The sequence below is a fragment of the Mangifera indica genome, chromosome 16 (assembly GCF_011075055.1).
Source record: "Mangifera indica cultivar Alphonso chromosome 16, CATAS_Mindica_2.1, whole genome shotgun sequence".
Taxonomy (NCBI): domain Eukaryota; kingdom Viridiplantae; phylum Streptophyta; class Magnoliopsida; order Sapindales; family Anacardiaceae; genus Mangifera; species Mangifera indica.
The window spans coordinates 807,969-835,733 of NC_058152.1; the positions used below are offsets into that span (position 1 = coordinate 807,969).

The window sequence follows — 27,765 nt, forward strand, 5'->3', positions numbered from 1 at the left end:
TACATTTGTTGCCAACCTGAGGCGATTCTCTTGTATAAATATCTTATAAACCTTAATCAGGACGATCATTGAAAAATGGAATAATTATTAAGTGAAATCTTGTTTTTAGTTGAATCTTGAGCAAACTTACTTTCAGACTCAATTGAATCGAAATCCTTTTTTTTTTATTTGAAATCAGCTTATTTCAAATACTTCGTATGATTTTACAAAACTTCAATTTTAACTCAAAGTTTCATAGACTTTGTTTACCCTACAAAGACACACTTGTCAAAGTGGTTTTCTAACTTTCATTTCAAAGTTCTAGACAAGAACTAAAAATTAAGTATTTTACCTCCAACAATTTGCTTATAAACAAAATTCTAGTTTGTCACATTTGATGCAAAGTAGAGTCAGATTTGATATGAGCTATTTAATCTCAAATTCAAATCAATCCAAACATTCAAACTCAAATTAGTTTAGATCGAATCCAAAATTAAATACCAAGTCTTAATTGTGTTCGATTTAGATCAAATTCAACTATATCCAAAAACTCTTTATTAAAGTTTATAAAGACTAGTTCACGAATGTTAGTAATAATCTACACAGCTCCTGCCTCTCATAAACCAAAATCAAAGATGAACCCTTTAACAAGATAATACAAATAATCAGAATAAAGTGTTTCTGATCCTAGTTCAGCAAGGTCAAATATTGTTTACCAGGTAATAGTAAAAATAAACAATAGAAGAAGCAATTTCTATAAGTTCCAAAAGTTCCATATAATAAATAAAATTGTAACAAGGGTTTGTCACCAAGGACCACTTTATGAAATAAAAATCTTCAGAGGTTTGAAGAATGTATATGAATGAAATTATAGATTGACACATGAAAGAGCAATAGTAAAGGTAACATAAGCTGAGCTCCATCACCAACCTAAGGCCAAAAGATTCATAACAAAAAAAATCCCCATTCGAAAACACCAACATGACATGACAACAAGAATGGGATTGCCCAACAAAACCAAACATCCAAAAAGACTCATGCTATTATACTAGCTCATTCATGCAAGGTTTTTTTTTTTTTCCCCTTATTTTTCCTCCTCTTTTTTTGAATTTTCTTTTGGTTTTCTTTTTTTTTTTTTTAATTTTCTATTTAACTCGCAAGACTCAGTAGAAATCAGCTTCAATCATGCCAAGGAAAAACCATTGTATTCAAAATGATCCTTTTCCTAAAAACCCTCCCAACCCAATTATTTACCACTTGCCAAACTCTACTAACTTGTATTTCTGGCTGAAATAGAGCAACCTGAACCCCCTCCAAGGCTGACTTGACTTGTCCCAGCATTCAAATCCCCAGATGGTGACCTACTAATGGTAGGCTTATTGTGGTACGGTCTTCTGCTCCAATGAAATATTTTGAAAGTTAGAAGTCAATTTATCATGACCAGACTTTACGCTTGGAACATTAGAGAATTGACCCGGAGGTATTATCCATCGCATCCAATCATTTCGTCTCCTTATTTTGTTGCCCTAAAATAAAATATATATATATATATATAAGTAGATATAAATCTTAAAAATTTATTACTTCAGCAAATAAAACATATAGTTAGTCGATATAAACCATAAAAAATTGTAACTTCAGCAGTGACAAGTAGTAATGGGTTGTACACAGATCCATTAGATGGTGCACAAATACTGATGCAATGTATGTCCAACCACACCATATGTATTACAACACTGGATACTTGGGGTAGCAAATTTTGGTAGCTGAAGATTTTAGAAGGTGTGTTCTTTCATCGCAGGGGTAACCTACTGATCATTAACCTATATTAAGTACTCCCCTGATGTTTATCTCTCTAAAAATTGACATCTTAATCGAAAATAAGTTGATGTCACAAGCAATGATGACAACTGCTCCTGCATGCCAAGTGCAAATCTCTAACCAATAATAAAAACTGCTCCACATTGCGGGTATTTTACACTCATAAATATATATTGTCAATTTTTACATATATTAAGGTCAAGCACGGTGTGAAAGTCGCATTTTTGCAAGGGGATCAGTGGAGCAACAAGGAGAAAGGAATTCATTATAATGAAAAAAACACAAATACATTATTCAAAGAGATACCTGTACTTCTACAACAGTTGAACTTCGCAAAGCATCCAAAATCAGTTGGATATTTTCAGTTAAAAGCAAAACCTGAAAAGAGATTTTAAATTAATTTTCTTAAAAAAATGTTCAACCAGAATTGCAACACCACTGGTGCATCCAAATATGAATAATTCATTTGTACACTCCCAAGGGAAAATACACCAGTATTAATATATAAAATCCAAAATAAAGAGCAAAGTGTAGAAATTGGATGAAGATGACAAAAAAGATGGATGTACCAACTGACAAAACAAAGACTAATTAAGAGTTTATGCAGGAAATAATACATTGAAGATTAATGCTTTACTAAATGCAACCATCAGTAGATTAATGGTTTTGATCAGAAACAAAAGAATGTTGCATTATCAAACCTATACTCAAAAAAACTGATCTAAGAAAGAGATCAATTAGTCTATTCACCTAGTGAAACGTGTGTGCATTACTCTTAACCCAACCAAACATTCTATGGTTTTGATTAGAAACAAAATGTTGCATTGATAGATTAGTTCAAAAACTCATGTAAAAGACAGACAGCTAGTTTAATTAATTAATTTTATTTGTCTGCGTGTCGGAATTCACATGTATATGTAAATGCATATATATAACCAAACATGCACATGTATATGTAAATGTATAAATCTAACCAAACATCAATATGCTTATATCTAACCAAACAAAAGAACATTACATTGCAAAAAATAAGCTCAAAACCAGATATAAGAAACAGATGAATTTAGTTTACTTAATTTTACAATAGCAAAATGGTTTGCATGTGTGTGATGCAGGTAGCCCTCAGGGAATTAATAAGGTAGTCACAGAGGAAAACCTTGACACAGAATATAAAGGACATTAAAATTTCATACATAAAAGAATACAAATCAAGGTGAGATGCCATCAAGAAATAAGTCCTGGAATAACATAAAATAAATGCCCCATATGCAATACATAAGAAATTGTTCTTATGATGAACAAACTATAACAAGCTTCATAAAATTTGTAAGTTGATATGAGATAAAGATTATGGAGCAAAATAAGATAATAGCCCTATGAAACAGAAAAAGTATACAAAATTTGAGCTTAAGTAACCTATACACATCCATGCAAGGATACAAACACAGAATTCATATATCTTGAGTCATCGATTCACTAAGCCATATGTCAAGTTTTGGTGGACCACTTAATGCCAGTTCCCAGTATCGCAGCAGCAGAATAGCACAATTTGAACCAGTACAACTGCATTAAAGTCATACTATAACTGGGCTACCAGCACAAAGTGCCAGTCATCATTATGAGACCACATCAATTTCATGCAAGTGAAACACCCTGACCAATTTAAAATACATCTACTAATCAAAGTCACTATTTTACTGAATTTCTTGATTATCCAGCAAATTGAATCGGTAAAACTAGGAACTGAAATAGGAAATACAGGCATATCATCCAACACATTTAAAACTAACTCTGTTATTCACCCAGTAAACAGAGGGAATGAGCATATATTGAAAAAATACTAAGTACCAAATGAAAAGATTAAATTAAAAAATGAATACTATCAGTTAAAACGAAAATTTAGATAAGCCCCACGTTTAGAATAACATTAGAATCCCCTGGCAGTTCAACCTTTGTGTAAAATATATTATGTGAGAGTGGAAGTTTCTGATACTGGCATGGTATTAGTCTTAAGTATCTAACAATGCAAAAGATTCCAAAATTAGGAAAATGCACACAATTATATGTCAAACTTAACAAGGCTCTAAACAGATGAGGATGGTGCCAACAATAACAAGTTCGTTAAACAAGTTTACCCAACCACTTTTTTTAAATTCAATGTAACCTTTTGCCTTTACATTTATACGACAATGATCAAACCAATACAAATTCAATAGCAGCAAAAAATGGGGCACCCTACATTACACCTAAAAGAAGGTAAAAAAGGAAATTATGATAGCCCATAATATCATGGCCCACAAAAAATAGTGGGCAGACTAGCAAACATCGACCACATAAACCTGATAAAAAGGAAACACAGTGTGTATATACAATCTCCATGATAAGCTTAAATTATGTGAGAGAATGAGAGTCGAAGCGTATGAAATTGATGCAAGATTAGTCTTAGGTATTTATGGAAATTCAATAACAGATAAAAAGGGGCTGTTTGCATACGCTATAGAGGAGGCAAAAGGGGAATTATGATAATCCACAGTATCATGGTCCATAAAAACAATGTATATATTACAAAACATAGAGCATATAAGACTGATACAAGTAAATGCCATATGTAACATTAATTAACAAAAGTGTACATATAGAAACTCGATGTTAAGCTTAAATTAAATGAGCAGAAGTTTATGAAACTGTCACAGTATGTCTTAAATATCTTACAATGCAGAAGACTTCACAATTAAGATAACATGTACAATTATATGACAAACTTAATAAGGAATGATTGAAAAATTAAGATTGTATCTGAAAAAGGATAGACTACAACAGCTATGGTTAAGGAAGCAAAGAATAACAAGCTCATTAAATAAGTTTATCCCCAATTTTCTCAATTTTCAATGAAACCCTTTACCTTCACATTCACATGAAAATAATCCAACTAATACAAATAAAATAATAGAAGAAAAGGTAGGCCTGCTTGCAAACTTTACACTTAAGAGGAAGCAAAAGGGAAATTAAGATTATCCACCATATCATGGTCATAAACAATAGCATACAGGGTACACAGCATAGAGCTTATAAAACTAATACAAGAATATATCATATTAACTTGATCTCTGAAATCAAATATCGCTGAATGGGGTGATGGCCAATGCACTATCATATTGTTTGTAGTGATAAAACCACAAACACAACCTTCACATTGATAGGGCAATAAACCATAAGATTAACAAAATAAAAGGAGTTCTAAATGCAAAAAATAAACTACTGACTCAAAAAAGCACCAAACCAAAGATGAAATAAGAAAAACTAATGCAAGGAAATATCATAAGAAGATTACTTATCAACCAAGAGTAACATTACCGTTATGTTTATATTTTCATTTTCTCTTGTCTTTCTTAAGAGCCTAAAAACAGTAACATTCAAAAATAACAATCCATGAGGTGATGCCCACCCATGCATGAGCAAACTGATTGTCATGATAAAGCTATAAGCAAAAGACCACCGAAAATCACGTTTGAGAAAATCCAATTGGAGTATCCCCCAAAAAACTTACTTTCTTGAAGCCTGCGATTAATGTAATTGGAACCCAACCCTGGTCATCCATGTTCTGACGTAAGTATGTATCTCTAATTAAATTTTCATTACTGCAAAATAAAAGGAGGTGGAACTACATTAACACAGAATAAACTAACTACAATGATCTATTCTAAAAACTAAACAGTAAAAGAATTACCTGAAATAATAATCTATCTGATTGACAATGCTAGAATGCAAATGAGGGTCCAAAGCAGGGAAAAACACAGCATGTGGTGGAAGTGGTGGAACAAAAGGCACACCCCTGAGTGTCTCTGAATGTGAAGCCGGAACATAATACACAGGCGAAGCGAACTCTGAGAAAAAAGAGGACTGTTTCAGCAAACTCTCCAAAAACTAAAAGCAAGGGTCATAAAATATGTAAAACCATACCAGGAAAGCCAAGGGGGCTGCCAAAAGGGCGCACTGGCAGGGGTGGAATAAATTGACTAGAACTCGGTGGTGGTGGTGGCGGTGGCGGTGGCGGAGCTAGATGCCTCACAAACCTTTGAATGACCCTCTGGTGCTGCACGTGGCCATCTCTACCATTAAAATTTCGGTGAGCATTCCATTCTTGATTTCCACGGTCATGATCACGTCTAGCCCCATAGTGAGAACCATCTCCACGAGGATGTGAATTACCATTACGGTTTCTAAATGAACCACGTTGCTGAGAATGATCTCTTGGAGAAGGATGATTTAAGGTGCCTTCCGCAGCAGGACCCTGTTGGGCTGGTGGATGAGTAAGGCCACCATTTGAAGAAGAATTTGCACCATTACGCTTGATAGATCTTTGGCGTGTCAGAGCTGTATGGTTTGGAGTTGAATTAGAGTTCACATTATTATTGCCTTGTTTCTGGGATGTTAAATTTAATGTTCCAGAACCCTACAAATATACCCATGAATGTTAGCAAATACTTTAACAGCCTCATATCCCCTTAATAAAACATTAAGATGCTAAAATATCAATTCGATCATATCCTATAATAAGTTAACAACACATTCCCAGTCTAAAAAAATATTAACTCGATAACCGTCTCTTTATTTTTCAGATAAACAAAGGCATAATCTATTGTCATCTGTTGTCTAAGTCCAAAAGCCTTGTGATGCATACTAAAAAATTATAACTCTAAACCATCAATTCAAACATATCCCATAAAAAAGTTAACAACACCTACAAATATAAAATATCAACTCAATAACCCTCAGTTTGGTTGCTGAGAAAACAAAAAACAGAAAAACTGTGTCCACAATCTTCTGTCTAATGTCTTCAAGTCCCACTTAAAACTCAATATACTAAGTTTGTATTCCATGTTTCAGAATTTATTTTCCCTCCTCAAACTTTCTCGGCAAGCAAACTAACAAACACACAAGGCATATCAATACTCTAATTTCTATATTAATTCACAATTGAAACAACACTTATTATTTTCTGTTTCCCACTAAACAATACAATGCACTTATTATCGCTATACACTTATTATCTAAATCATACAAATTTAATCATTCTTATCAAATGGTTGACACCTATATACTTTAAATTCAACTGAGTTGATCATACGCTAAGTTTAGCTTCCCATAGTTCTCTCATTATTATCGCTACAACATAAAGTACAAAACAGTAAAAAGAAAAACAATCCAATACTTAAAACCACTTTTGAGTTTTTAAGCATTCACAAAAATTTCTCAGCAACGAAACAGAGAATTCAAACCTGCGATGACGATGATGATCCGTCAGATAAACCTTTCAACGATTCAGAAGACGACTTTGCCGAAAATCCCCTAGTTGTTTCCGATAAGGCAGGCCATGCATGAGCCCCCATCACTGGCCCAATATCCGCCGCCGCGTTTGACGGCCTATTCCACGCTGTTTTTTTGCCAGCATTGCCAGTCCCACACTCCGCACTCTCTTCCTCGGCTTGCTCGACCACAGCCACAGCCGTCGACGACACTGACTGCGATGAAGGAACGGACGCGTTCGAATCCGATTCGGCCCACACGACTTGCGCCCACGGAGACCTTCCCGCAACTGCCTTTTTGCCGCCACCGCCACGTGATTGGGTGGGGCTATTCACACCGTTGTTATTGTTGTTATCTACACTCTCGGTAGACATTGATCGATTTAGGGTTTATTGTGTTGTTGTTTCTGTGTGCGAGTCAGACGAGTTGCTGATCGCCGATAGAAATTAAGCCGCGAAAAAACCTGAAGAAAAAATATTTATATGATGGAAAAAATCGAAGGAGAACAAAATTGAATTATGATTTGATAATGTATGTGAATTTCTAGGGTTTTAAATAAGAAATTCGTAGGCGATCCTGAAGAGAGATCGCAGTGATGGTGGCCGCTTGCCTCTCCTCTTCTGTTACTGATTTGGTTGCTTAGTTCTTTGGGAATTCTGATACCTGGCTTGATTAGTTAGGTGAATTTACTTAAATAGCCCTTTATCCATTTAATTCCTATTCAAATTTGTAAAGTATTAGTTATATTTTTTACCATAAAATTATGTGTACCTATTTTGAGTACACAAATATATATATATTTATATGTGTCATCATGTGATTGGATAATTTTGAATTAAAAATAAAACAATAATTAATCATATGATGACACATATGAGTGTATATATTTATGTACCCAAAATAAATACACATAATATTACTCTATTTTTTATTGCTTAAATTTTGTCAATTTAGTGGGATATTTATTTTTTTTTTTTACTTTAAATAGGAATATTTTGATTGTTTCTAAAAACAATAAATACTATCGAAATAAATTTATTTGACCCACTGAGTTTTCATGTCATTAAAGAGTCCCCCAAAATTTCTGAAATAACAAAGTTCAACAATAGTTAATCAATAGTTAGATCAGCCCCTCATATGTAAAAACTTATAATATTGTGAGTTGAGAAAATTTACAAATCGTGTATATTATATTGTATATAAAAATTAATTTTTTATTTCATATATAGTGTATTATACACTAAATTACGTCTTTTTTAATAATAATATCACACACTTTCGAAATTTTAAAAAATCTTTGAATACATATTGTTTTTTAATATATTATGTATCGTATAATGTTAATAACAATACTTTTAACATTTAAAGATGACAATATGGTCAAAGTTGAATAACAATACTATATATCAATAATGTTTACCCAATTAGGCAAATTTTATTTATATTTAAAAATCAATTAATTTACAATAATTATTGCTTTAATGGATAAGGGTTATAAATTTTGTAGATATATTTATTGATGAAGCTCGTTAATAGTCATTCATGAATTTTGGATTTTTAAAAGTTTTCGTTCATAATTAATTTATAAAATAATGTTTAACGTGTCAATAATACATATATTTGATACATAATTCAAATACACAGATGATATGTTATTATATAATTAGATTTTTTTGAATTAAAGATAAAATAATACCCAATCATATAATGACTAACACATCATCTGTGTTTTCAAATTATATATTAAAAGTATATACACATACCATTATTTTTCATGTATAAACAATTTAATAGATATAAATAAATTAATATTTCATCATACGATTGAATAATTTTAAATTAAAGATAAAGTAAATAATTATATTATCAAATAATATGATGACGCATATGTTTGTTTAGTATCTATCGTTTGTATTAGGATTGCAAACGAGTTGAGTCTATTGCGAGCCACTCGCAAGTTAAGCTTATTGCTCAACTTGGTAACCTAACAAGCTAGTGGTTCAGCTAAAGTATAATATTTTGAAGCAATACTATGCATATCCACTTGGGTACACAAATAAATACACATTTATGCATGTCATTATGCGATTGGATATTATTTTATCCTTAATTCAAGATCATCCAATCACATTGTAACACATATAAGTATGTATTCATTTGTATATTCAAAATTGATACACATAATTTTATTGTGATATTAATGAATTATTTAATTATATATTATTATATCAGTTTGTATAAATAAGTTAATAAAATATAATTTTATTTATATCATTAATAATATTAAAAAATAATATATCAATAAAAATGATTTTTTTTTCTTATGGATAATACCCGTTTTTCCAGCATTTTATGCATGGTAAAATCCTGCAAGGAATTAGAGGTTGTGCGAAAAAGATAAAACAACAGTAAGAGCAATCCAATAGCGACATTCCTGCTAATCATCTCAAGAGAGAAAATTAAAGAATTAGAAGGAAAATCTTATCAATCTCTTCCCTTTTAACACATTTTTTGTGAATTTGATGTTCTTCAAATCTTATGAGCATGTCCAAGTAACAGAGGACAACGTGGTACACTGGTGCTTGAAAATGAAAAGTTCCTTTACAGGTCCGGTTAGGTTTAAGTTGGAAAACACGCTGAAGAAGTAATGGCCTTCACATTTTTTTGATGCTTAATTTTTCTCTGTAGTTGTATGTTTTGTAACTTTCATGGCCCCTTTCTATTCATGTGTTCTCCATGATCGGCCCACTTGTGCTTTCTAGTTTCAAATAGGACTGGATTCAATCTGTACAAGAGTAGGTCAAATCGAACAAACTGAATTTGAGTCGAGAATTGGTGAATTGAGCTTGGGAGGAAGTGAAAATTTAAGATAACTTAGAACATGTCTTAACTTCGGGTAGGAATATATTCAAACCGAACTGAGTTTGCCAATTTGATTTGAATGATTATAAAATAAACTCGATTTCAATAAGCTCAAACTCGAACTTACAAATTTGTATTATCAACCTAGAGTCTAGATGTGTTTAACTCGTTTGACTCATGAACCTAAAAAATTTCATTCAAATTAACTAAAACAATATCGTTTTAATTAATGCGCATTAAAACAGTATAATTTCGATCAATTTTAGCTCGGCTACAGTACTGAGTCAAGCTTACCTCGACCTCGATTCAATACTATAACTGAACTTAAACTCTATTATCTTCAAACCGACTTGAACTCAAACTAGCTTTGAGGGAGTTTGTTGAGCTCAAATCTAGGTTGGAGTTAGATATTTTCAAGATGTACTAAAGTTGAACTATCCTAAACTCGAGTTCGATTTGATTCGAATCTAACTCTTCTTGCAAGCTCTTTACAATAGACCACCGACTTTATTGAGGAAAACATAAAATGAGAAAAATGGTGGCGAAACCCTAGTGTGTCTGGCAAGAAGTTCTACTAAACCCTGCTTATGTCACAAAAAGTGTCATAAAAGTATCCTCCAAACAAAAGCAAGATCAATCATGATTGTACACAGCAGATTGGCCCCTCTACAGGGATCAATATGAAATAACCCTGGTACCGATTTATTAACTCTGACCAGAGAAACATAAAGACAGACAGACTCGAGCAAAATTAACAAGCCAAAATGCTGTATGATCACAGAAGCCCAACAAGAAAAACCTGGCTTTTGCAACAAAATTCTTTAATAGCTTGGTCTATGAAAAATTTTACAATGGCAGAAGTAAGACAGGGCAAGGAATAAATTCAACCAGTAGGTTTGCATCCACATGCTTGGAATGGATTGCTTCCATGCTTAAGACCACTAAATCCAAATTCAGGTCATCTGCAACCTCACCAATTATAGCTGTAGGCTTGTTACCTTCCCCAAGTCTCTCTAATAATCTGAATTCCTGAAATCCACCTACAATTTTATATTGAAAACTGATCAATGAAAATAAAAAGATGAATTTCTGGAAAGTAGATAATTAGTATTTAATATACACTTTGCTCATCCCATATAAACATACAAACCTTCTGAGAGATGCCAACGGATGCTAGACAATTGGCTTTCATGCTCCGGCAGTGATTCTCTCTGCTTTTCATCAATAACTGCAAAGAACATGAAGTTTTATTTTCCTTGAAATCTCACATTATGTACAAGAAAACTTTGTCTCTACTGATTAGTTCTACCACTAACATATTCTAGAATGGTATCAGGAGAGTTCAGTTTGCATACCCACAACAGTAATGTCAGCCCCATACTTCTTTGCTAAAGTAGCAGTAGTTGCAGCAGCCTATTAGAAAAGTTACAACCAAAGGATTAGATAATTGTAAACAAAGTAAGAGAAGATACTATTCAGTCATAAAGCTAGAAGCTAGCAAGCCATCCGGCTAACCATGGTCAATACCATGTCAGCTAAAACTTTGCTTTACTCTTTAGATAGGAAGAGAAACAACATTCTATAATTTCATTCAAGTGCAAACTCATATGCACACTAAATGTGTCACTATCGTATGATAATCAAGGAAAACACCATATTGATACTCCTAATAAACTTAAATCAATGATTGCAATATCAAAATTATGTAATATGTAACAAGGCACTCCAAATTCCTACAAATGTTCATGGAAAATACAATATAATATCCCCAGATGTCATATGGCTCTCAAATACATACTAACGTTTTCTGAAGAAATTATATAAAATGTCATAATATTTAGGTGTCCAAAAAGAAAAGTCACCTGTTTTGTTCCTTCAGAAAGATATGGATTCCGGTCTGTGATTGGCAGAAGCAGATGCTTAAAATGGGTAAATGCATCTGTATCTGAGCTGACCTCAGGTTCAGGAGACTTAGCCTCAGCTGATAGCAAGTAGACCAAAAAACCCAAGTCATCATACACAAATATAAGCCTTGCATTCTTTACCCATCAATATAACACAACCAAGCACAGAAAAAAAGAATACAATAAATAAAACAAGAAAGCAACAAATTCAACGAAAAGACTTACCATAAAAAACAAATTCAATAAAAATTCAATTATCAAAGTCATGACTAAGTCTCCCAATGGATATTTCTTCCAATACAGTACCTTTGACATGGAATTAATTGCCATTCAGAAGGTCTAGCGCAAGTTCAACAAGGTTAAAAAACACGGTTATGCTTTCTTTCTCCCGACTGCTAACAGAAGAGCTACAACTAATGTGCCATAATCCATTTCACTCTCTATCTTTTAATGCTTAAGGCGAATACATGCTTGCTTTTTGTTGCATAATTAGCTTCACAACACAAACAGCACAAGTTTTTCTCCCTTCATGTCATATACTATAGTTAAATAAACTATGAAGCCTTCAATAATCAATATTTTTCTCAATCGTGATGGCTTAACTGCTCAATACAACATAAAATTTCAGAACTTACAAACTAAAAACGCAAGATCAAGAAGAAATTTTCATTAGCCAGTGAAATTACCTTTAGGTACGATTCTTCGAAACCTACGAAAGGTATAGAGCCTTCGAGCCTTCGATCGAAGAGAAGAGGAAGAGAAAGATAGAGAAAACTTAGGAACAGAAGGAGAAGAAGTTGAAAAAGGCATTATTGGAGTTTTGGCGTGTTTAGAGGTTGCGGAAGGAACCGCAACCAAGTAGTGAGCGACAGCCATTGAATCGAAGCAGGCCAGCGAAGTGAACTCTGAAGGAAGAAGGAGAAGGAGAAGAAGAAGGAGAAGATTCGTGTTGATTCTAGAATAGCAAAATTAAGAAATTGAAGGATGATGATGATCACAGGGGCGACGGGGGTTACAAACGGATATGTTTCCTTTGTTGCCGTGGGCCACTGTCTATTATGGCGCGTTGATCTTCCCTTTTTTAATGGATCTTGTAATCTTGACCGTTCATTTTAGTAGTCTACTGGATTAAACGTTGAGACGCCGTTTTAACATGTTTGTCTGGTCTGGCCCACTTTCCAAAATTATCCGGTTATATACAATTTTTTAAATCAGGATATTTGTTTTGCTTTATTTTGGAAGTAAAATGATTAGTGAAAGTTTGGTCGATTGAGTGAAAAAAAATCTTTAATGTAAAAATCAAATAGAATCTGCCTAGAACGACGCCGTCTTCGCGCTGCTTACTGGGCGGTTGTCATTTAGCTTGGCGCCTCCGCCAGTAGGGCAGTGCTGTGGCCGGGATGAATGAGACTGATGCAAGTAATCATTCTCAGGAGGAAGACGATGACAAAAAGTCCGATAAGTGTATGAAGACGATATCTCGGCATTTTTTCAGCGATGAATCGGAAAAATCTTCCTTCTCCATCTCCGTTATTGAGGTACTCTGTCTAATAAAACTCGGAAAAAAGGAAAACAAGTATAAATATAAATCATAACGTTGTTTTTTCGAATTGTTGATAATGCTGACTCAGAATATGAAAGAGGATTATGGGCTATTCGTGTGGCCTTGTAGCATCATCCTGGCGGAGTATGTTTGGCAACAGAGATTTCGATTTTCCCGGGTTAGCGTAGTCGAGGTTTTTGCAATTCCTCTTCTTATTCAGCTCCCGTTCTGTGTTCTTACCGTCGATTTCTTACGTGATTGTGAGTTTTCCAGCTTGGTGCGGGGACTTCACTGCCTGGATTGGTTGCGGCAAAAGTGGGTTCAGATGTAACGCTTACTGATGATTCTGATAGAACTGAGGTAACTGTCTTTTATATTAACTATTCATTCTTATGCTGCTTCTCGGCCAAGTCAATTTAAATTCAAATTTTAGTCGATCCTCGAAAATTTTTGAAGGAGAAGCTTCTAATTTGCATTAGAGACACTCTTTCGAACCTTGTTGTTTTAAGTGTGTTATTATGATAAAATTCATAGACATGTTACAGTTAATTTGTGAATTGTGTTTTTACTTGTTCTTGCAATGAGAAGATTTTTCTGTGTGTGTGTTTTTGCAGGTTTCGGAGAATATGAAACGTGTGTGTGAATTGAATAAACTGAACTGTAAAGTAAACTATCAGAAATTATCTTCCTTGTTTTGCATATTTAAAAAGTGGGCTGATTTGTAGCAAAATACCATTATGAGTTCTTTAACGAGATTCAGTTCTATGCTGTAGGTAATGGGACTGACATGGGGAGTTTGGGATGCATCTGTTTTCGATTTACATCCTAAAATTATTCTTGGGGCTGATGTTTTTTATGATACAAGTGGTAAAATTGTTTGCTTTGGTAGCCTGATGTATTTGTATTCGTTTATATTTAATTGGCTTGAACTGAAATGTTTTTTCTGTTTCTGTTGGTAAGCCTTTGATGATCTCTTTGCCACCTTGACATTTCTGCTGCAAAATTCTCCAGGGTCTGTCTTCATAACAACTTATCATAATAGAAGGTATTCTTATTTTGTCTGTCTATCTGTCTCAGGGAGTATCACTATATACACAAATAATATACACAAATTTGTGCACCAACAATGAGATGTCACAATGTGATTAGATGTTGTTTTATTTTTAATTAAAAATCATCTGATCACATGGTGATATATCATCCTTTTATACACATAGTTTTATTGGTGTCTTATGTTTTGATACAGTTTTCCCATTGTAAGGAACTGCAGCTTAAGATGGGTTCTTTTTGGGGTCATGCCTCGTTTTACCTGATTCTTATTGTTGCTAGTAATGTGCAGTGGTCATCATCTTATTGAGTTCTTGATGATCAAATGGGGATTAAAGTGTGTGAAACTTCTTGATGGCTTTTCAATCTTGCCACCAGACAAAGCTTCAGGACTAAGTGGCAACATTCAATTGGCAGAAATCGTATTGAGTGGTGAAGTAGCTGAGGTAACTGCTTACCAAGGCCTTTGGTTTAGCATTTCTTAGACCTTATGCTGCATCTGTGATTTATGCTTGCTTTTGACAGTTGCAGGAAACTTCATCCTCCATGGTGAGATGATAAATATAATCCAAATCAATATAATCACTGATGTTTATGGACTTGTGCTGCTCCTCATTAATGGCAAGGAATGTGATTTTTAAGTGAAAGTTTCTTTCTGAGGAAATTGGCTTCCAGAAACCTTTTCTAGACAATTTAAAGACATATGATAGATATCAGTTCAAGTTTGTTATTGATCAGAAAATGACTTCCTAGCTAGTCCACAGCAGGCATGGGAGATTCTGTGTATACTTGAAGTTTGGTTGTCTCTTGAATTATTTATTCTGCTTTACTGATGAAACATTAACTTCGTCTTGGATTTGATTTACTCTTGTCAGTCAATATGGTAGTGTACCTGTTTTTAATTGGGTATTTTAACTGGATGGGTCAGATCCCTAGCCCGGGTACGGCTGAGTTTAACTGTTTGCCCACTCTAAGGTCGGGACTAAATTATACAACTTTTTGTTTTTTTCTTAAATTAAGAATCTATTCATTAAAAAAATTAATTTAAAGTATAATAATCAAATTCATAATTATTATATAAGATAAATTAAAACTTTTTAAACATTATAAATATTTAAATCTAAATTTTTTTCTTAAAAATTTTAATATTTCACTAATTTTACTAATTCTTAGAGTCTAAATTATTTAACTTAATTATATAAATTTATTTATATAAATTGATATAATATCTAACAATTAGATAACAAGTAACATTATACGTGCCTATTTTCGATATATATATATATATATATACACACACTTATACATATCATCATATCACTGAATATTATTTTATCTTTAATTCAAAATCATTCAATTACATAATAATACATATAAATATATACATATTTACATACCCAAAATAGATACATATAATTTTATTATTAAATAATATGATTGTTTATTTTTTCTCACTTTAAAATTATTTAATTATATGTTATTATATCATATTGTATGAATAAATTTATATAATTTATTACTCAATTTTAAATATAAAAGTAATTAATAAATATATAATTAATGAGATCTAACTAAAATTTATCAAGTTTAAATAAGTTATTCCTATCACAGAGTTTCTACTTGAGCTAAAAACGTTTCATCTGGGCAAGCTTGAGCTTGAGTTTTACCTGAATTGCACGAAACTAAATTCAAATCAAAACAACACTCAGCTATTGCAAGGACTAATGTCCATAACTTGTCAGGAAATTTAGTGCAAATTCTTAAACCAATAATAACTAACAATAAAAATTATTATCAGCATATAAACTGTCGTATATGGGGAATCTATCCTACTGGTCTCTGTTCATACCGCCTATATATGTATATATATACAATCCCATCTTTAATCCATGCCGCCAATGCCAACAAAACTGAAGCAATAATGCTTCCAAGGGCATGCCATTTCTCCAGGGAAAAATGACCACTAATACCAATATGATAATTGGTTGAAACGACTAAACTCAGATCAAAGAAAGAAAGATCAGAAAGCGGCTAAAACAGAAATAGGAAGCATCACAAGGGCAAAAGTAAAAGGGCGTAACTTAGGTGAATGACTTCCAGCGGTCGGTGCTGATGATATCGGAGAGTTACCATCGTTCCCAGTTCTGGCTTCTGGATTGACTGCAATGGCTGGTGGCACTGCAGGGCTCGTAGCTGGGCTAACTGGCAAAATGCCTGTGCTGCTTTCATCATAACCTGAAAATATGTATACGCATTTCCAGTTACAGTGTAAGTGTTAAAATAAAAGAAATTGTAAATCATAAAAGTGAAGTTGAGATAGGAAAATACTCACAGTTGGATGGTGTCCAACCCAAAACATTCTTATCTCTATTGAAGACTACTTTATAGCCAGTCATGAAGTTTTCTGGATCAAATGAAACAAAAACTAAACTATTAGAAACAATTACTAAAAAGAGGCGAACATTACTGTTGCTATCAGTATATACAAAATCTATTAATTACTGGACTGGATCTTGACCTGGTCTAGGTATTTTATCAATCGGATCAGTTCAATCAATAGCTAAACCAAGAAAACAATACTGTTTGAACAAATAAATATTTGTAATATTTCACAACTTAAATTTGTGGTCGGCACGACATGACCTTGAACCAAGGTAAAACTAGTGGATTCCATTGTTCAAAAAAGGATTTGCAGAAAACTCCTTTTTCCTTTTTTTAACCCAAGTGAACCGTGGTTCAAAGCAGTCCAATAGGTAAAATTATAAGACTAGTCGATTAGAGTGAATTGGCCTACGGATCCCAATCAAAGTGGTCCAACTGGGCATTCAGTCCTAGTTTTCAAAACCATGAATTCCAAAACCAAGTCACAGTAATAGTTTTCAATAAATCAAGATAGAAAACAATTTCTCCTGGCGGCCTTTTAAATTTAAACTCACATTTAATCATTTTTTTTCAGAGAGTTACTACTTAGACTAAGAGACAACTAGATTCCTTCATTGTTGTTATAATATGCATAGGGAATTATGCGATGAAAAAGATATAATGAATCTAATCAATGTACCAAAAGAAATGCCTTAGGCAACACCCTTCCTCTTCAAAAACGTGGAAGAGAAACAAAGATAGAAAATATATAGTAAAAATAAATCATGAAGCTATTACAATTTGTTCAACTAGTTACCTATCATTTTTCCGATTCCTGCTTTCGATAAAGGATCAAAATTTGTTATTTCAAAAAAAAGAAATAAAGAAATAGCCAACTTTACCCAGAAAAACAAAAAAAGGAAAGTTTACCTGGAAGAATTCACAGGCATAAAGAATTCATCTCAAGTCTTTCAAAAAGAGAATGAACTTGACTAAGTCTAATTCAACCAATGACATGGAAAAGCCAAACCACCAACAGAACAGTCAAAACAAGAAACATCAGTGAGGACAATAATACTCACGTCCAATGATGCTCACATCATCACTTTTGACAACAGCAAGACAATATAGATTGATATCCTGAAAACAAAACAATGAATTTCATCATAAGTGTGAAATCCAGAGTCAAAATCGCTGCAGGAAAAGTGTTACCTTGACAGAAACGATTACTATTGGCTTATTGACAAAAAATGTGTCACCGCCTTTCATTGTTAAATTCACATCTGGATAACTGATATTAGATTGATTTGAGCTGCTTGCAAGTAGAAAGAAAGTCAGTGATCAATTTTGGAAAGGAAAAAGCTAATACAAAGTAGACTTTTATGTGCAGAACTGACCTCAAAACATAACAATAGTCAAAAGGAAGCTCAAAGCTCTCAGTTGGAAATCGTTTTTCTTGTGTCAAATTATTGAACTGCCAAAAAAGGAAAACGTATCATTAAGTAATTAGATTGTAAGCTGAAACATTATATAAAAAAATTAAAAACAGTTATTTAAACTACTTACACTCTCAGAAATTTGTGTATAAGCTGGGTCATTTAAGTATGTAAAAGAGGTTCCAGAATCAAAAATTGCATTGAACTCTACATCAGCGGTAAGACCCCCAACAATAATTTTAGTGATGGTAACATTGTATGTTGGACTGATAAGAAATTCCAGTACAAGAAGATTAGCACAGCTCACTTGAATTTTAGATCAAATGGACCTGAGAAAGGGATATCAAAGTGATCACTTACTGTGATTGCCCCAGAGAAAATGGTGTTTCTCCTTGGCCTGAGCTGCCTTGGTCTCCAAAGCTGATTCTCCCAAGACCATCAGTCGCAAAGCACATGGAAAAGGAATTTGGTATTAGCCCCTGACTTGCTAAGATGCTAGGAACCGATTGCTTGGTTATACCAAGCCCAAATAGACCATTAGGTGCTGCACCTCTCAAAAATGAACCAGTCTGAATGCGACCACAGCTGCAATAGAGTAGTAAATCTTTATTTAATGAAAAGTAACATAATAGTGGGACTATATTTATAATCTATGGTAGTATATGAAATCAACAAGGTTTGGATGAAAATTTTAAACCATCCTAAGGTTTATAACATTACTTTCAATAATCTTAGGTATAACAAAATCAAGATTCCACTCATTGGAATCATAAATTTATAACCAGAATGACAAGATCCATTTAGTATTCACCATCAGCAATTCAACAGTGGAATTTTTATGCACCAAAAACGTGTAGAACATTTCAAAAATAAATTTGGTGAAATTCACCACATCAAAGTAACAAATAAAGAAATTTGCCTACCCAAAAGTAACACGAGGATTAACAGGTTGGGGTTTATTATCATTTGTTATCAAGTGCAGTACATCCTCAACCAAGGTCCCAGTTGATGAAGTGCCCTCCGAAATATAGCGAACTTGATAAGGACAACTATCAGCAGCTGAAATGCAAAGTCTGTGGTTTTCACATAAGGAGCTCTTGCAAGTAACCTTTGAACTTGTTGATGAAGCACTAGGGCTGTAGATATTAAATTCTATTACCTGTATGAAAAAAATGCATTAGACTGTAGAAATAAAGAAGTATATAAACAAAAGTTAAATATTTTTCCAACCTCTCAAATTCATCAATCGGTTTTGAGTTTTACAGTAAAATAGAAGACGAAAGAGAGTTTTTCCAAGTTGTTTGAAAGATACAAAAAAAGATTCCTACTAAAGATACATTCTAAACTTCGCAGATGCTTCTCAAGTTCAAAAAGTACTTGTCTCAGATTAATAATTTTAACAGAAATGGGTCAGAAATGTTCCATGATACCCAGTTGTGATTCCACTGCCTAAATCAAACTGAAATCTTAAAACTTAAAAGTCACCCTCCTAATATAAGACCCACCCAGCAAGCTAAGACTAACAAATTTATAAGTAACAACAACATAAAAAGTATACTGCATCAAATAGCATACCTGCCCAGATGACAAATTCAAGCCATTGATACAAAAGCTGCCACAATCACACGGCAACCAGAACAGATCACTGCCGGTGTCTAGGGCCACCAGGTATGACAAAGCTGGTGTACCCAATGAAACATTGGCATAATATAAACTGAATTTCAAAGGAATATATATACATATATAATTCATTAGTTACTCCATGGAAAAATTATAGTGTTAACAAGAATACAGAGATTAAAATTTCAAGAATACAGGAATATATTTTCCATCCAGTCAATTTATAAGCTTCAAACTAAATGAGGGGGGGAAAAAACCAAGATATCAGTTTGAAAATTTTACCTACTCAGAAAAAAAAGTCCACAAAAAGAAAATGTCTTCAATGAAATGTTTTTGTTTATATTACAACACAGTTTCTCCTTCAAACTTATGAACTTTAGCCTTTTTTTTTTTATTTTTTCTTTCAATTACTAAAAATACTTTCCATTTATAAATATAGTTTTGAAAATTCTTTAAAAATGACTTCATAAATTTCCTATATATAAGAAACAAGCAATTTCCCTAAAATAAGTTGAGTACTTGAGCCAACAGATCACCCCTACAGTTCTCCGACAACCATCAAAATTACAATTCCCACAGTTCATATATGAAAAAAAATAAAATAAATGATTAAAAAAATATATAAAAAACAGAGAGGCCAAAGAGAAAAAAATTAACATACAATCCAAGGAAATCGAGTCGGTAAGTGTCGTTTCCATATTCAAAAGTTAACGGCGTCTGATCAGTTTCCGTTACAAGTCCACGGCCACGGCCACGAACACGAACATGAAACAGGCGGTCACGGTGGGCCAGAGCAGAGTAGTAAGAGAAACTTCCTTTCTCCGGTAAGTCATCAACGGCCATAATTCTCTCAACCGGATCCGAGAATCGGTGATGGATGCTAAAGCCAAAAGTACCGAGCCCGTAGGAACACGTGGCGCAGCACAGTAACATTAGCAAAGCGTAAAGACTGGTGAAACAGTTAGCCTCCTCAGCCATGGCTCAGAAGAGGAGGAGGAGGAGGAAAATGAAATGCGAAGATTGATTTAAAGTGAATTAACGCGTTCTAGCCCAACTCACCTCCTAAGTTTAAGTTAGAGTTCCGAGTTGGATCGTTTCTGAGGAGAGTTGAGTAGAAGTTCTAGAACTAAATAAGTTGAAGGAGCGAAGTCATTATCTCTATATTTCTTCTCTCGCTGTGAAGAGATGACCGCGCGGCGCTCTCGGTGACAGATTGAGGTAGGAGGTGGGCCCTTCAGAATTTCTTTTTTCAATTTAAATGTTTTTCTGGTTAAATTTATATGCCCGTTTATATAAAAGTAGATGTAAGAAATTAATCTAATATGGTATATACGATATAATATACATTAATTTATATTAATAATTTTATAAATATAAATTCATATATAAAATTAGAATAATAAGGTAATTAGGATCTATCTATTAAAAATAATAATGTGGTAATTAAAATTTTTTTATTTTATTTTTTAAAATTGTATCCCATAATATGACAAAAAAAAAGCCTCCATAATTTAGAAAGTTAATATTTTCATACATAATAAAATGTGGTTCAACTATAATGTTTTTAGTTTTTCAACAATCACGATTCGTAAATAATAAGGGTGGATTCATTCTAACCAAACCGAACTTAGAATTGGCTTAACCTTATATTAAATATAGGCTAAAGGACTATTTCCCATCTAAAGTATGCATATTTCTCAAGTTTTTCTCGGTTAATTTTAAAAATTTCATTTACCCACCTATAAACTGTTAAAATTAACTGAATCTGTTAATTATATCATTTTCCTTTCCTAAATCCTAAAAACTAATATTTCACCCCAACTTAAGTTTTTAAAAATAACATTTTCCCTCTTAGGGTTTCCAATTTTCAGATTCAATTTTTTGGTATCATTTCTTCCTCTTCGGTGACCTTCAGGTGACAACTCTTCCTCTCCGGCACGGTTTTCTTCCAGTGGCTCTCCTGGGAGTGGACATCGACGAAAACCTCGTCTTGGTTCGACGAAGATGATTTGTCTTCGTCGATGAGCACTCTCAGGAGAGCCGCCGGAAGGAGATCATGTTGGAGAGGAAGAGACATCGCTTGGAGGTCATCGGAGAGGAAGAAACGACACCGAAAAATTAAATATGAAAAATTGAAAACCTTAGGGGGGGAAATGTTGCTTTTTAAAACTTGGGTTGAGGGAAATTATTAGTTTTTAAGGTTTAGAGGAGAAATTAAATCAAATTTAAGTTTATTTTTTATAATACAGATAAAATAACAATTTTACCTTCGAAACCATTAGTTTTAACCGTTTATAGGTGAAAAAATAGGATTTTCAAAGTTAATGAGGGAAATCTTAGAAAAACAACATACCTTAAATGGGAAATAGTCATTTGGCCTTAAATATATAATATTCATTTTTAATTGATACATAATATTATCAAAAGTAAATAACGTTATTATATAAGTAAACAGTATTATTAAATAGATAAATAGGTTAAACTCAAGTTAAATCATTGAGTTGAAGTTTTATCTCGAATTCAAATTAAGCTAACTTGGATTGAATTTAACCCTAACAAGCAATTTTTTTGGTCAATTGTTTATAATTATTAAAAAAATATTATGGCTAAACTGCAAATACAAATTAGAAATTTCATCCCAAACAATGCTTATGCATAAGTCAAATCTTAGTTACTTCATTGCATCATAAAGTTAATGCATAATCAATTCTCAACTTCTTTTATTTTTTAAGTCCACGTAGCATTGATTATCATCGCAAGTTTTTATTTATTAATATTTAATTTATATTATTATACGACGACGCTTTGAAGAAAGATATAGCATCTTATTATTCAAGAATATATTCTGAAGATTGGGTTTCATAGCAAATATTTAAAAAAAAACAAAAATTGGCCTTCAACCATGTATTGATAATTTGATGATCCATAAAGCGATAATATTTCAATTTAAATAATCATTTTTAAGAATATACTCAAATTAATTATTTTTTAAAATTATTATTTTATAAAGAAGAAAAGCATTTCCAACGTGCATTGAGTGGTGGAAGCACAGGGAATACAGCCTAGATGTGAACGTGATAAAGCACAAAATAGTGTTGGTGCCAAGGGCAAATAGCCCATTGGTAGGGATTAGGGTGGGTTCGGATCAAATTAAATTAAAATATTTTTTGACTCAATTTTGATTTAAATAAAAAATAATTTAACTCAATTTGACTCAAGTTTATTAAGTTAAAATTAAATTCGATTTGAGTTTAATTCAAATAAAAAATATTATAGTTTGGTTTGATTCGAGTTTAGTTTGATTTTATAGCTCAAATTAATTGTTCAGATTCATAACTCGGTTTAATTAGAATTAATTATTCGAATTGATGGTTCAAATGTATGGTTGGGATTTATGGCTCGAGTTCATAATTCATTGATAAAACAATATCATTTTATCTAAATAATATTCAAAATTTCTAATTCGAGTCACAAATTCGAATCGAATCAAGTCACAAATTCAAACTATTGAATTTAAACTGATTCAAATTGAATTAAGTCACAAATTTAAACTATTAATTCGAATCGAATACCTCTTGGCTTGAGTTTAACTCGAATTAAGAAATGAACAAAATCTTTCAGTTTGAGTTCAGTTCCAATTTTAATCAAATAAATTTGAGTCAAACTAAATCAAACTGAATCAACTTTTAAGACCAAGTCAACTCGGATCATATCCAAGCCTAATAGGGGTGAATATAGACTAAGTTAGATTATTATAAATAATAGTATGATTTGAATTTATTAATTCAAAATTAAGAATTGTTCAAGTTTGATTTAAATGAAATCTAAATAAAATGATATTATTTTATTTATTCATAGATAAAACAAAATCGTTTTGTTAATAAGTGACAAATTTAAGTCACAAATCTCATGTACGGATTGGAGTCATAAACTCAAATTATATTGAATTGAATTTTCTCTAATTTAAGTTTGATTCAATTTAAAAAATTAATTAACTTTTTTTATTTAAATTTAAACTAAATTAAATTATTTGTATTAAATCAAACTAAATTAATATATATTTTATGATCAAATTAATTTAATTTAAATTCAAACTTAAAATAAGGTATAATCTAAAGCTAAATTGAATTAAAGCAGATTCAATTGAGTTGCCAAAATATTGTTTTCTTTTGGTTAGTGGTTCAATTGTCGAGATCGACAATTAAATGAACGAAACACGTGTCAAGCATCAAGCGGGATTGACACTGAGCACGGTAGAGCTACCTTAAAAGTTCACACTTGTGGGAGTTGTTGATAGAATAGAAGAGAATATAATCAATGAAGCCATGACTTTTATTAGATCCAACATGCCTTAATGGAAGGTGATCAAAATCACCTCAATTTTGCCCTTATGTTCCGTGTTCTACTGTCCATGTCATTAATTTAAGGCTGGATTTAAGCACGAAAAATCAAATGAGCCTGCAAATTTAAAAGCGCAGTCATCAACAAATATAGTTAACGAGTCCATTTTACATGACAATTTTTGGTTGGCAATTGTGATATATTCATCTTTCCGTGTGATTCCTTTTCTTTTTTATCTTCGTAAATATATATTTTTTTTGGACAGTTTTCTGATGATTTATTAGATAATAAAAATTCAAATTAATTTTTATTTAAATTCGATTGATATCATTTCCTAATTAATATGAATTAGTTTTCTTATAAAAGAAATTACCCATATAACTAAGGTTGGACGAGATATAGGTTACCCTTAATTCAACCTATAATTTAAATTAAATAAGCTAAGTTAAATTAAAAATTGGCTAATTGTTTTTAAATTTCATAAAATTATATATCTTTATTTTAAATATATATTTAATATATATTATAAATAATTTTTAATTAATCGATGTAGTAATATATAAAAATATTAATATTTACGGGTTTGGACTGAATATATAAATATATTTTTTAAAATTTAAAATGGTTTTAAACTAACACTGTTTGTTACGTGTCATTATTTCACAGAAAGCGTGTGAACTTGAAATTGCCTGTCCATCATCTCAACGAAGAAAGTTAAACGGCCTTCAAATTTTGTTGATGATTTTCTGAAGTCAAAGTCTCGAAGTCCAGATTGGCGTTCCCATTGTAAATGTTTAACTTTACTTTTTAGTTGTCACCCAATGGCACAAAAATTTTGGGAGATATTAATTAAAACACGCAACCACTTTCCCGTTTAAATTTTTTTCGGTAACAAATTTAACATTTTATTTTTTTAAGTAAATTATATTTTTTAATCCGAAAATACCCTTCGTTTAATTTCTCAATCTTACCGTAGCATTTTGTCAATTAATTGTCTACCTTTTGTGAAAAACATTAAGATTAAATTATCTGTCATGAATAAAATTTATAAATTAAAAAACTAATTAATTTTTTATAAAATAATTGATTGTTATATATCTAAAATAATTGATACATCGAGAACGATAGGTTTTTCTTGAAACGGTGTGTTTTCTTCTCAAACAGGTTGTCTGAATTTGGAAAGGGGTGTGGGAAGGGAATAGATGCATTAAAAGCTATGAAAATTTGAAAAAGGGTGGGAAAATCTTGTAAAGGGGTGCGGGTGTGGGAATTTGGAAAAGGATGCGGGAAGAGGTGCTGGTGCGTGAAAGTGTGCGACAAGCATTCCGAGTGCGTGGAAGTGTGCGACAATTACCGAAAGGGTGCGTGAAAGGGGTGTGCAGGCAACAACAAGCGGCGCTCGCACGCAGGCACCAACGCGAGCGCGACAAGCATTACGGGTGCGTGAAAGGGTGTAGGGAAATTGCGAAAGGGTGTGGGAAAATTATAATATATATTAATATATTATATATTAATACATATTACATTAATATATAATATTATATTATTATATTATATTATAATAATGGGGGTGCAGGTGCGGGTGCAAGCACGCGCTGGTGCATATGGGCGTGTGCGCGCCCACACACCGCACCAGCGCGCGTGCACACACCCGCACCCCTTACCAATGTCCATCACCCTTTACCAATGTCCCTCACCCCTTACCAAAATCCTGCACTCCTTACCGAATTCCCGCACCTGCACGTAGCGCCAGCACGCGCGCACTCGCATTCGCACCCCTTTCCAAATTTTCGCACCGTTTTTCAAATTTCCGCATCTCTTAATGCACCCATTCCCTTCTCGCACCCCCTACCCTTTCAGAAACTGTTACACTCTTTTCGCACCCTCACAGAAGCTGTCGCACCCTTTCAGTAATTATCACACCCTTTCAGAAGCTGTCGCACCTTTTCGCAATTGTCGCAATTTCCACGCACCCGCTATGGTTGTTGCACCCTTTCAAAAGCAATTGCACCCTTGCCACACCCTTTCAGCAATTTTCGAACCCTTTCAAAAGCTGTCACACCCTTTTGCAATTGCCACAATTTCCACGCACCCGCCACGGTTGTCGTACCCTTTCAACAATTCCCGCACCCTTTCAGAAATTTTTGCACCCCTTTCCAGATTCCCGCACCCACACCCCTTTCCACAAGGTTTCCGCACCCCTTTCCAAATTTTTGCACCATTTCCGCACCCTTTCTCAAATTTGCGCACCTCTTAAAGCACCTATTCCCTTCCCAAATTCCCGGATCTCTTCGCGCAACCTGTTTGAGAAGAAAACTCACCGTTTCAAGGAAAACATACCGTTTTCGATATATGCATTGTTTTTCAATTTATAAATTTTATTCATTACAGATAATTTTAAAAAAATGTAACATTTTCGATATATCAGAATCAATTATTTTTTAAAATATTAATCTATTTTTTAATTTATAAATTTTATTCATTACAGATAATTTAGAGAAAAACATAACATTTTTGATATATAAAAATCAATTATTTTATAAAATATTAATCTTTTTTTTAATTTATAAATTTTATAGGTAGTTTAATTTTAATGCTTTTCGTGAAAGGAAAGCAATTAATCGGGAAAATGTTACGGTAAAGTGAGAAATTAGGCGAAGGGTATTTTTGGAATGAAAACAACGGTTTGCTTTAAAAGGTAAAACACAATAATTGTTGTCGAAAAAGGTTTAGGCGGGAATGGTGCTGTATATTTTAATTAATATCCCAAATTTTGGGCTTCTATAATTTAATTGAACTGAAATAAAATAATAATAATAATAATAAACGACACATGAAAAATTACGTACGAATGGGGCATGACGTAGAACCCGATCATTTTTATCAGACTTAACAAAGAGAGACAAATCAAATATAAATAAGTATAATATATAATAGTTAAATTATATATTATATTATATATTAAAAAATTAATTTTTGTATTATTTATTATATATAATGTCATATAATACAATTTTTTGAAATAAAAATAATAAAAAATTATAGTTATCATATTTTATTTTTGAAAATTCATAAATATATTCTAAAATTTTAAAATCTCTCAAATATACCTTTGCAATAACATAATTTTTTTTAAAATGTATATTGTTTTATATTAATAATATGTATCATATTATATAATATATTTAATATATCAATTATTTTTATATATTTTATAATATATATTATTTTTTATTTATATTATATTATATCAAAAAATACATATTATATATTACAAAATATTAATAATTATGGATGAGATATGTAAAAATATGAGGTAAATTTGTATGGGAGAGTATTTACGAGAAAAAAAAAAACTTTAGTAGATAAATAAATAAATTATTAATTTAGCGATGAATTGAAGTACAAGCTTTGTGTTCGTTTTATGTGCTAAAAATGGGATGAAAATCTATTTGGTCTTGAAGATACATATTGGCTTGCCTAGTTTTGGTGGTGTGTATCAATAATTTTGTAGCCTAATCTTCCTGTTAAGGTCAATTTCATA

The 27,765-nt window shown here is 32.3% G+C and overlaps 4 protein-coding genes across 6 annotated transcripts; 1 reads left to right on the forward strand and 3 right to left on the reverse strand.

Moving 5' to 3' along the window:
• Positions 1-730: 730 nt before the first annotated feature.
• Positions 731-7,772, reverse strand: LOC123199426 (la-related protein 1C-like). The gene is made up of 6 exons (XM_044614428.1): positions 7,080-7,772; positions 5,761-6,253; positions 5,528-5,684; positions 5,348-5,438; positions 2,107-2,178; positions 731-1,505 (listed from the first exon to the last, which is right to left on the reverse strand). Exons 1-6 carry the CDS (start codon positions 7,479-7,481, stop codon positions 1,356-1,358), a joined length of 1,365 nt encoding a protein of 454 aa, XP_044470363.1. The 5' UTR covers positions 7,482-7,772; the 3' UTR covers positions 731-1,355.
• A 2,752-nt stretch (positions 7,773-10,524) lies between these two features.
• On the reverse strand, positions 10,525-12,867 carry LOC123199479. Its single transcript, XM_044614503.1, has 5 exons — positions 12,560-12,867; positions 11,832-11,950; positions 11,325-11,382; positions 11,120-11,197; positions 10,525-11,009 (listed from the first exon to the last, which is right to left on the reverse strand). Exons 1-5 carry the CDS (start codon positions 12,747-12,749, stop codon positions 10,816-10,818), a joined length of 639 nt encoding a protein of 212 aa, XP_044470438.1. The 5' UTR covers positions 12,750-12,867; the 3' UTR covers positions 10,525-10,815.
• A 244-nt stretch (positions 12,868-13,111) lies between these two features.
• LOC123199477 (methyltransferase-like protein 23) lies at positions 13,112-15,328 on the forward strand. 3 transcript variants are annotated; one of them, XM_044614500.1, is made up of 8 exons: positions 13,112-13,411; positions 13,505-13,609; positions 13,690-13,776; positions 14,031-14,081; positions 14,190-14,283; positions 14,377-14,461; positions 14,756-14,909; positions 14,989-15,328. In XM_044614500.1, exons 1-8 carry the CDS (start codon positions 13,274-13,276, stop codon positions 15,019-15,021), a joined length of 747 nt encoding a protein of 248 aa, XP_044470435.1. In that variant the 5' UTR covers positions 13,112-13,273; the 3' UTR covers positions 15,022-15,328. The 3 variants fall into 3 exon arrangements, with proteins under 3 accessions (XP_044470435.1, XP_044470436.1, XP_044470437.1); XM_044614501.1 differs by having other exon boundaries at positions 14,995-15,328; XM_044614502.1 differs by having other exon boundaries at positions 13,505-13,594.
• An 822-nt stretch (positions 15,329-16,150) lies between these two features.
• LOC123199333 (aspartyl protease family protein 1-like) lies at positions 16,151-21,123 on the reverse strand. Its single transcript, XM_044614282.1, has 10 exons — positions 20,542-21,123; positions 19,836-19,974; positions 19,184-19,419; positions 18,621-18,845; positions 18,391-18,526; positions 18,222-18,298; positions 18,037-18,136; positions 17,907-17,964; positions 16,796-16,867; positions 16,151-16,698 (listed from the first exon to the last, which is right to left on the reverse strand). The coding sequence occupies exons 1-10, from the start codon at positions 20,856-20,858 to the stop codon at positions 16,484-16,486; spliced, it is 1,575 nt and encodes a 524-aa protein (XP_044470217.1). The 5' UTR covers positions 20,859-21,123; the 3' UTR covers positions 16,151-16,483.
• Between the last annotated feature and the right edge of the window lie 6,642 nt (positions 21,124-27,765).